The sequence below is a fragment of the Primulina huaijiensis genome, unplaced genomic scaffold (genome assembly GCF_012295235.1).
Source record: "Primulina huaijiensis isolate GDHJ02 unplaced genomic scaffold, ASM1229523v2 scaffold7585_ERROPOS129901+, whole genome shotgun sequence".
NCBI lineage: Eukaryota > Viridiplantae > Streptophyta > Magnoliopsida > Lamiales > Gesneriaceae > Primulina > Primulina huaijiensis.
Genome location: NW_027361168.1, coordinates 1,722 through 12,679, shown reverse-complemented (window position 1 = coordinate 12,679; position 10,958 = coordinate 1,722). Strand labels below are relative to the sequence as shown.

The window sequence follows — 10,958 nt, the reverse complement described above, 5'->3', positions numbered from 1 at the left end:
ATCACCACCAATATTATCAAGATTGGAATTTTGAAGAAAATAACGGTTTTGGCTTGGAAGAAGAGGGTTGTCACCGAACACTATGGATCTCACGAGTTTCAGCGGAAACATCTTCACTCGAGAAATAAGGTCAGAAACCCAACTTTAGTTCTTCGAAGTTGAAACATCCAGAAGGGAAATGAATGAAAAGCAAGGAAAACGCTAGTTAAAAAACGCGACTTTGTACCAAGAACAAAAGTTGGAAGGCGCTCGACTTCAGTTAGTTATTTAAACTTTTTTAATAACAAAATTAAAAATCCATTATGTTGTCTTGGAAGTTCACTGTAATTATTATTAAAATCTTTTCATTTGATATAAAAATGTATTTAAAATTCATTTGAATTTCGTCGATCCACACAAATCAAAGAATTAAAAAACAATAAATTTGAAATACATCGTCTCAAATCTATCAATCTCATGACTTCAACTTAACTATTCAAACTTGTGAAAGAAAACAGAGCAAAGGCCAATGACTTCTAGGGGGCAAAGTTTCTAAGAAAGTGGGCATGTTAAACATTTTTGACACTGATTTTTGATTCTTGAAGTTGATGACGCGATTAGTACAAGTAATATAATAGATCGGCGCAATTATCTAGTTCCATTTTTGTTTTTAAAATAGAAAGAAATAAACTTTGTACATACATGAAATTATAAATAAACCTATATACAATATTAATTAGCCTTCTGTAAATTGGAGTACAGAAGTGGAAATACAGTCTAGCTACTCTCCTAAGATAAGAGCCCGCCCCTGACCTGTTGGATTGGGTGGCCGGGTTAGCACCCCTCGTCGCCTCTGTACCTGTAACAGATGCCATATGTGGTCTCTTCCCTGCCCGGGAAGGTGGATCAAAGAAAGGTAGCTTGCTTCTCTCCTGGACTGATGGCGGTTTATGTACCCAAACATCTTAATAAAAGTGTCGCCTTACTTATTTCTTTATAGATTATGGAATAGTTTCCAGTAATTGTTTTGGCAAGCTAACTGAAGGATCGAGGCAATGAGGATGCGCCTTACTAAGGCTTGAGCTATATAACATTTAAATGTTAAATTCTTCAAATTTTTCGAAATCTCATTTGATTGATGTTTGTGAGTAAGATCTTCTGAAATATGAGATGAACAATATACATGTAGTTGATCAATCGTCATAAGAATAAAAATCTGCCTTATTTTTAAAGATCGTAATTTCATTTATCTTTTAAACGTACTTTTTTCTATTTCTTTATCACAAAAATTTGCACGGACATGTCAAACACGAAATCGTATCAAATGTATGATCTGATTTCTAAAGCAAACAATAGGAATCTTGAATCGATCATCAGTTATAATTCCATCGATTTTGCACGATATGAAATATACAATCAACTAATATCTGAAAAACAATGTATGAACAAATAGAAGATCAAATATCAAGTAGAACAGTGGGTACAAGACATAACAAGATTAGTTTATGGCAGACGTGATACATGGAATCCAAAATTGGAAAGTATTTAAATTCTAATTATAAAATTTTAAAATATTAAATTAGAGTGAGTTGTGATTTTTGAAGACTTAGTACATGAAATAAAAAATTAAAAAATATATTTAAATTCGTATTATACATTTTTAGAATACCAACTCTTAAACTGTAGTAAGTCGTGTACTCTATAAATTTTGTCTGTTGACAATTTAAATATTGGATTTCTTGTATTATTTAATCGTATAATATAATTTAGCTCACATTATCGTTTCATGGTTCTTTCGTCTAGATTTTGTTCTAATCTTCTTTTTTTTTGAGCAAATTTTGTTCTAATCTTTTCATGCAGCAAAATGGGGTCAATTTATGGAATCTTCTCTATCATTAGTTGTTCACATTTCACATCGTATTTTGTACGATATTTTTAATTGTTGTACATGATATTGTAGGTGATGGGATTGTTTCTTTAGCCATATATTGCAGTAATATAATTACGTTGTTGTGGGACGGTCTGACATATTTATATTTATGAGATTAGTCGATCTGATTCTTATTTGGATTAAAAAAATATTATTTTTGATGTAAAAGTAATATTTTTATAGAATGTGAGTAATCATAAGTCAATTAACAATATATACTTTTACCAACCCATATCTAATTTGATTATTTCCTTTTATAATTTTAAATTATGTACAACAGCATGATTTCTAGTGGCTCTCCAATATGATCAATTGGACTCTACAATTTTGATCAAATAAATTATATCAAACCACCATGTAAAAGTAAAATTTAATATTGAGAAACACTTCCAATGCTTAACATAGATTATTAAATTTTGAAGTCCCTCTCGAATTCACCGTAACAAAGATCCATTTCACTAATGTCTCGACTATTTTCAACTAAAATTATATTTCTAATTTCTTGTGCCAATAAGAACACCAATTGAACAGTTTAATCAATGCATAAAACTACAGCTCACCATTGATTTCTCTTCACTTCACACCATAATTTATTCCAACTTGACAACACTTGATTATTCATTACATGCTGAAAATACAGCTTTTAGCAGATAACTTCCATCTCTAATTATTACAAACAGCCAGCATTTGCTACATCCACTAAGAAGGATGGAGTTTGATTCACAAGTTTTGGTTATCTGATATCTTCATTCTCTTCACGTCGTAGGCAGGGACATTTACGTCACGTATGTTGTGGCCAAATAATCCAGCTTGCTGTGCTTGAACCTGCGCAGGAATAATACTCCCTCAGAAACTATTTTTTTTCATCGTCCAAGAAACTCGAGGATTTTCGATTGTGTATCCAGTTGGTGCATTTTTCTTCCATGTGTTATAGTGTGAAATAGGATTTCTACACTTTTATGACCAATGCAGTTCCAGGTAATTTAACACCAGAAAGATATTCATGTGACTTACATTTTCATCAGGAACAACTGCATATCTCTCTGTTGGGGAAACCCAAGATTTTTCTGACGAAAAAACTTTGGTTACTACAAGATTATGCAATGGATGAAAAGATTATATACAATGAGGTACAAAACAGGAAGTGCATACGGCACCTGATGATGCGTCCACTTTTGAGATTTCTAAGTGTTGTCCACTTGATCCATCTCTACTTAAGGCCACTAAAATTTTTGGAACATTTCTACAAATTTCACATGGTAGCTATGAATTTCAAGATTCAATTCATTTTGTTAAGTTATGAAAATGTTAGCAACGGAACATAAGTTAATAGAAGAGTGGATGATATGATATTACAAGTCAACAGAGTCGCCATGGCCGAGTTGACCATTAGTACCCCTTCCCCACGAGAAGACATTTTGCCTTTCAGTGACAGCAAGGGTATGCCTCCAACCGCATGAGATTTTCTCAACTTTCTGCAATGATCAAGTAGAATAGGAAAAGTTAATAAAAAGAGAATTTGAAGTAAAGCTTCACTGTGGAAAGAGTTCAGGAAAATTGCAGGGTGAAAAGTTGAACCAGTGAATATTGAAGGAATTGAGGAACAAGAAATTAATATATGCCTGATCAAGTGGAAATGTGACTTGTACGGGTGAGCAATGGTCTATATTGTCGCCAACGCCAAGTTGTCCAAACTGCGAGGCAGAGAAGTATAGCTATACATTTAAAATAGTTCCAAAGAACATGAAAGTTCTGATTTAAGAATTATTATTAAGATGAGAACTAGAGCCATATACTATAAAAAGTGAAGTCACATAACCAATATGGGTTGAGTGTCAATGTATACTTGAGGCATATTATAAAAGATGAAGAATTTAATAAAAAATGCAAAGAGTTCTTTGAAGCTAGTTGGCGTGACATGATAATGTTCTGGCAACATAAAAAAGAACTAGATATCCGACCTTATTCCAACCCCAACCATAGAGTTTTCCATCTGTTGCCAGTGCCATCGTATGTCTCCAACCTCCCGATATCTGAAAAAATAACAGCCACCAGAGAAACATATAAACAAGAGTTTAAAAAAAATATCCACCAGTTGTAGTTATACATTCCTTGAGCTTTGTCGGAATGAGTCCATTTTAAAAGACTATAAGAAACAGTTTGTTTCAAGTTAACAGGACGACCAAGAAATGCGAGGAACCTACAAGGATCCACATCGGCTGTTTCCATTTTACATTGGATTGAACGAAACTAAAAAATCAACAAAAAGGTTTTCTGCTTCCTGAATTATGGCAGAGAGAAAACTTACTTGAGAAATACAATTTCCACCCAAGGATTCCAGCTTATGAGGGATTAAATGATCCTCAAAATCCCCGTGTCCGAGTTGTCCGTATTTGCTCCATCCATAAGTATACAAACTACCAGAAGACGAGACTGATATAGTATGTCGCCATCCACATGCTACCAAAACCATCTTTTCACCCTGCAACATGGTACTACTATAATGGTGAGGGAAAGGAAGAGAACAAACAGTCAATTAAACTTAGAATTAAAAATGATATTTGACTCACGATTAGCGACAATACAGTAGACCCCCTTTAAATGATGAGCAAAAGAGACTTCTTTGTGCATGCAATTATGTCTCAGGCACTTTTCTTTATCAGCACAACATATGACCCTCACACGACTTTGATGGGTTTGTCAAGTATTTATTCTTACAACAAGTTACTAGGAAGGACAAATTATCAAGCCTCCAAGACTTTCAGGAACAAAATATATGGTGCCATAATTACAAGCTTCCTTGCAACATACATACAGGTATTAGCAAGTGCCTCTTAAATAACTAGATGTCAGACCTTATTTCCATGGACAAGTTGCTCACTCACTTTCCCAAAGCTGAAAATCTATGTTGAGTTACATTGGGTACATTATAAAAGTTTTCCTCTGCTAGTTCACTTCCTTTCAGTGATAGCCTTCTTTGTGAAGCAAAAACTCAGAAACTGGGAGATAAAAGTATGCCCTTTTCTGTCCTCCTAACATTTTGCATGAATAGGACTAAGACATTGAGGCAACATCTAATTAAGAGTCAAGGTTAGTAAGAACCGGTTTTCTCAACTTACACATTCTCATACTCTTTACGCCTTCAACCGTGAGAACATGTGCATACATAGATATTATGATACTAGAATGAAAAAATTATGGCAACATTAGTCAAGAGCAGTAACATACCTCCACAGATGAAACTATCCCTGGTACTAAACGGTCATCTCTATCACCTAATCCCAAATTACCGTATCGACCCCAGCCCCAACCATAAAGCTCACCATCTTCTGTTACTGCAGCTGTATGTTCAGCACCAGCAGCAACCATTTTAATAGATATTCCCTACAAAATGCGTAAAAGTTTTCTTTTATCTCTAAATGAAATAAGCAAAATGTTTGCAACATTAAATATATTAATTTGGTTCCCAAGATATAGTTTGAAAGAAATATTAGGAAGCAAAAAAAATTCATATATGCTCCGAGTCCTAAGATCATGGTGCATTTTTCGTTAACAAAGGAGGAACAAACAATTCCATTTTGTAGTTAATACATAATAATATTTAACTGAAAATACCTGGAAAGCTTCAATCTTCCTGGGTACAAGTGAATCCTTTGTGTTCCCAAGGCCCAGTTGACCATTTTGATTCCTTCCCCAACTGCAGTTGAGCGGAAGTAAGATCCAAGTCGAAAACTAAGATATAAATAAATCTTTGTAGGATAAGTACTTTAAACTGCATATGGCAAAATTTTTGCAAATCGTATCACAATCCTTAAATAATTTATAATATTTTCATACGTTGCATGGAATAATTTAATATATGACAACCATGCCTTGGACTGTATCCCACGCAAACCTTTGACCCATTGCCCAAAAGATTATTCCCCGCTTTGTAGATTGATAGTTTTAGAAGAGTAAAGTGGGAACAAGCATTTGCTTCTAAAGTTTTAGAAAGTAAAAGAAAGATTTTGTTCAAAAGGAGTATACAAAGCATTATCATCAGTCATAGAAATTCTAACTTTGTCATCTCATCCAGGACGAAAGCGGATCCTGTATAGGAAATTGAGCATCTTAATATCAAAGAGGTAAATGACACTAAAAATAGATATTCTGAAGTTAATTGTAACTCATCAACATTTATGAATAAAGCTTTCTGTAATTTTAGATTCTTATCAAAGCTCATAAGAATTTCGAGCAAAAAAAATATATCTGGCTAGAGAATAAATACGAATGTGAAAATGCACGGAGTCCACGGCATTGGAAACCAACCTCTGAACCTCGCCTTCCATTGTCACCGCCAAACAATGGCTGTCCCCACAAGCAATTTGCTTGATCTGTAAGCCTTTGAAGGCTTTGATTGGTTGAGGAGAAAACAAGTCGCTCGAGTTTCCATGGCCTAACCTTCCAAAATCACCCCTACATTTTTTGTATAGTGAATCAGTACCAATGCAATCATTTACGAAAATTTAGAAGCATTCTTGGTCTCAAAACTCCCAAGAAACCAAAGATTGGGCAGCGAGTGAAAGTAAACTTACCAAGAACATTAATAGTTGACTATTAAGTTCCATTGCAAGTAAAAACTAAAAGACAGCATTCTTGCACAAGTCAAAAAAATCTTTTAAACACAAATATTTTGCTCAACAGAAGACATACCATCCCCAGCTATATACTTGTGTTTGTGACTCCGAGTAAGCAGTTGTGTGGTCAGCTCCACAAGACACAGACACAATTTCCTTACCATCCAATCCACTCACGTAAGTGGGAGAAAACCGATCATCTGCATCTCCATGCCCTAACTGTCCATCTTCACCTCTTCCCCAAGAACAAACAGCATTACCAGCTGCAACATATGAATAAATTAATTATTTCACTGCATTCAGCCCCTACCATCAAGACTGTTAATTTAATGCAATATAACTAAGTTTCTCATCACTTCCCAGTCCCATGAACCAAATACAACAGATAAGAATAACATGAAAAATGCTCACCAACTACTAGCAACGAAGTTCATATGTGATCCCACAAAGTTATATTCACAAGGGGTAAATAAACAGATCAAATCCAGGTTTAGCCAAAGAAACCAACTCCTACACCCCCTAAGCCATTTATCAGCTTCATATTTGAACATTTCTAGTCCACGTCTGTTGTTCCTAATATCAAGAAATTCAAATTGTTCGAAATGTTCATTCTGAACTTCTCAAGCACACATCGAAAGGAATTCTGGCATACTTGAAAGTTGTCATACAAATAACTTGCTTTGAAATTTTGGAATACTGTTAATATAAATGCTATTACAGGTAACCGAGTCTGTGAATAAATTGTCAAAGGCATACATATAAATCAAATGTTTTGTCAGTAATGTATTATAAATCAAGAAAGAAGTTGTTCTTATGATTCAGTCAATCTGAGAAAAAACTATAAAAATCCACCAAAAAATTGGAATCATAAACTATTATAAATCTTTGTCACTACAATCCAGAAAGATTATACCTAAAATTATATTGTATATCATACAATCCAACAAGTTGCAAAGTTTTTAATTAAAAATTGAGAAACAATCTCCTCAAAATTCACCCCTGGTCCAAGAAACAACACGCAGCGTTAAATACTATTTGTATCCCAATATTTGTCAAAACAGAGGCACCACCTAGTCAAGGAAATATCCGAGCAAAAGAATGCATCATCGACCCCACATAAAATATCTATGAATTAAATAAGCACTTACATCAAATCAAAGTCTTATCTTGTATTAAAGAATAAATAAATGAAATGCCAATGTTCAAACGAAGATTAATTGCAGACACAAACCTATGTACATCGATTTATCAAGTAAAGCCAAGTGGGGACCGAACCGGCACATTTGTCGACTGGTTGTCCTCTTAACTGTGTAAAAATACTAACAAATTCTACATACAGTTGTTCCAAATACATTTCGAACATGAACCCAATAATGTTACTTTTTTCATTGATTCAAAACATGGATTTAGTGCCAACCATCTCTTAGATGGATTGGCATAAACCTCTCCTCGAGGGAGAGGCCACGTTAATAAAAAATAGTCCCCACCCCATCCCACCTCCAATTAATTGTAATAGTTATACTAAAAAAAACATGGCTTTATTCCCCGTTGACATGAATCATCTGCAGAATCGTACAAGATACTTGAACTTGAAATAATAACCATTCATAAAACGTGTCGCCCCAAAAAAAAATTCAATTTTTCCCCCTAAAAAGACAAACTTCAACCCAAAATACACCAAACAGCTCAGTAGCCTGGTTTTACATATGCATATGAACATACACATACCGAATACAGCAACAGAATGACTTGCGCCAGCAGAGATGAGAAGAACCCCAAGAATCGGCCCAGAAATCTCCTCATTCCCAGAACTACCGCCACTCTGCATTTGCCCGTCTTCTTCCATTTCTCCAAAAAGAATTTTACACGTGGGTCTTTTTCTGTTTCTGTTGAAACGTTTTCCTGGGATCTTGAGTGGAAGAAATTTCTCCGACTTCCACGCAAGAAAGTCAAAGAAAGTGGGAAGAAAGAAAGTGTAGGGGTGTGCTTAGGAGTGATGAAGTCAGCATCTGACAGTGAATTTGAAAACGAAAGAGATTACTGAGGAAGAGAGTGGTATAGAGTATTTATAGTGATAGACTGATGGTGATTGAATGAATGCATGTGCCCCAGCCTCAAAATACCAGCCAACCTCTCTGATCCATGAACATTGATGCCACTTGAATAAATAATTTGAATATGGTTTACCAATTAGTGATATTTTTGCTTTGAAAAATATAAATTTGCGATAAAAAGTAAAAATTTTAAACTCTCAAAATTATCAAATTACACACTTTATAATATTTTTTTCTCAACTCAATTGTGATTTTCTTCATAAATGAAAGATCTATTTATAGAAAATTTTTGGAAATAATCCAAAAATAATTATATCATTACATTCATCATCACACACTAATTTTAAATATTTACAACTCTTATTTTCAACATTCAAATATTACAACTCATATTTTTCAACACTTCTATTATTTTTCAACAATTTTATCAATGAAAACGGCTACGAACATTATAAATATACAACATATCAAAATTATTTTTATATATTTTAAAATAAATTAGTGTTAAAACATTTTTGTTAAATTTTTTATCGCAAACATTGTAATATTATTGAGGCTAAGGAATATATTTGATTACAAGATTTACAAACCAATAAAGAAAATCATCGAGATTCTAAACAAAAAAAAGTTTGGTGAAAAATAGCAAAAGACGTCGATAAATCTGCGAAGATTAAGTTGACTATGATTTAAAATGGTTTTGCTATATTAACTCAAATATCGCCTGATATGTAAAGTATATCAAATAGTTTTAATATTATTTGTTACATTATGAATTATTTTGGTTCTCACTTGGTCTAAAATGATAAATTAATAGAATATTAATTTTTCTAGAAACTCTTATTTGACTCGATAGTAGGTATTATTTACTAGTTAATTAATTAATAGTGTAATAATGATTATAAAAATTATTAATCTAATATTTTTAATATACTGAATCATTATTACTTACTTTTCTCCGTAAAATTTGATCTAATTAGATTCCATATCTAATTTTTCATATGGTTTGCTTTTGTTTTTAAAGGAGAAAACATATTTTTCAATATACCGCAATATTAAATATGTATCATTAAAAAAAATATCTCTCTTGTAAAAAAAAAAACAAAAATGTGTTCTTTTATAAAATTGTATCTTTGTTGATATATATATATATATATATATATATATTTGATATGCTGCACACCTACCGTGCACAACTATGTGAGCACCGATGAGGTGTCACTCACCCATTAGATACATTATTTTTCTATATCTCATCACATCCAATGGGTGAACGACAACTCATCGGTGCTCACATAGGTGTACACAGTAAGTGTGCAGCATATCAAATCTATATATATATATATATATATATATGTTTGACCGTAAACAATGTGTTCAGAAACTATAAACAATTAATGCTGCCTGCATATGGGTACCCTTACTTCCTTGATCCATAAATTTATCGTACTTGGTTAGGTTACATTGCACCAGCTTCTTAAATTCTCTTGAAAATTTAAAAAAATCTTTAAAAATATTGAAAAAACAATTACTTCTTGTCGAGCTTTGAAATTCGATTTTTTTCTCAGAAAAGCACCAATTTTAAGTTTTGATCGTAGTTGTAACAGTAAAAATTTAAACGCAAAAGCTTTTATGATACAAACTCAAAATTTGTGAAACATATATCTTACCTAAACACAAAACCTCAAATGAGACAGTTATATAAATCAATTTTGTGAGACAAATCTCTTATCCATCTCGATCAATAAAAAACATATTAGTTTTTTTTGCTCTATATATGAATCTAGTCGACCGAACTCAAAGATAAAGATCAATAAAATCTTACAATATACACCGATAATTTAAGTATATGATCATGATATTTCAAAACATTTATGTCAAAGAACGTCCTTTCATAAAGGATAACTTGATTGTTGCTAAGTTGATATAATTTATGTTTTCTTTTTTAAAAAAAACATTTACAACAAAGATACAGTAATTGTTGTCTAATATAAATAAATAAATACATTTTGGGAACTGGTACAAAATGAATTCGATGAATGGCAGAGGAGTCACGTGGGATACTGCTAAATTGTAGTAAATAGCTAACCCAGGCACCAACAATATTTTTGTAAGTTAATATATTGAATATTCAATGCATGAATAGGTCTTTTTGAAAACACGGATGAGTTAACACGTTTATTTTTAAAATGAAAAATAATATATTTTTCATAAACGACTCAAATAGAATATTTATGTCATAGAATGTAATATTGTCTCATTGAGGTTTTTGCGTCAATGCATATATTACACAACATAATTATGATATTTTGATAAAGTTTTTATATATATATATATAAAAAAAAATTCGGAATAATTTTCCGACTCTCGGAAAACAAGTCA

At 32.6% G+C, this 10,958-nt stretch overlaps 1 protein-coding gene across 2 annotated transcripts; it reads right to left on the bottom strand.

The window, feature by feature from the left end:
• Window positions 1-2,449: 2,449 nt before the first annotated feature.
• LOC140970566 (ultraviolet-B receptor UVR8-like) lies at window positions 2,450-8,572 on the bottom strand. 2 transcript variants are annotated; one of them, XM_073432366.1, is made up of 12 exons: window positions 8,254-8,572; window positions 6,602-6,788; window positions 6,218-6,364; window positions 5,525-5,606; window positions 5,138-5,293; window positions 4,218-4,391; window positions 3,871-3,942; window positions 3,532-3,603; window positions 3,266-3,384; window positions 3,067-3,152; window positions 2,924-2,976; window positions 2,450-2,734 (listed from the first exon to the last, which is right to left on the bottom strand). In XM_073432366.1, the coding sequence occupies exons 1-12, from the start codon at window positions 8,369-8,371 to the stop codon at window positions 2,630-2,632; spliced, it is 1,371 nt and encodes a 456-aa protein (XP_073288467.1). In that variant the 5' UTR covers window positions 8,372-8,572; the 3' UTR covers window positions 2,450-2,629. The 2 variants fall into 2 exon arrangements, with proteins under 2 accessions (XP_073288467.1, XP_073288468.1); XM_073432367.1 differs by lacking the exon at window positions 8,254-8,572 and adding an exon at window positions 7,757-7,781.
• Window positions 8,573-10,958: the final 2,386 nt, after the last annotated feature.

What these genes read in the sequence shown, in the direction of transcription:
- LOC140970566 (XM_073432366.1), bottom strand. Translation starts at nt 8,371, where the DNA reads ATGGAAGAAGACGGGCAAATGCAGAGTGGCGGTAGTTCTGGGAATGAG. An exon ending in CAAGTATATAGCTGGGGATG is followed by an intron (nt 6,365 to 6,601) that starts GTATGTCTTCTG and finishes CAAAAAATGTAG; the next exon opens with GGGTGATTTTGGAAGGTTAG. An exon ending in CATGGCGACTCTGTTGACTT is followed by an intron (nt 3,153 to 3,265) that starts GTAATATCATAT and finishes TGAAATTTGTAG; the next exon opens with AAATGTTCCAAAAATTTTAG.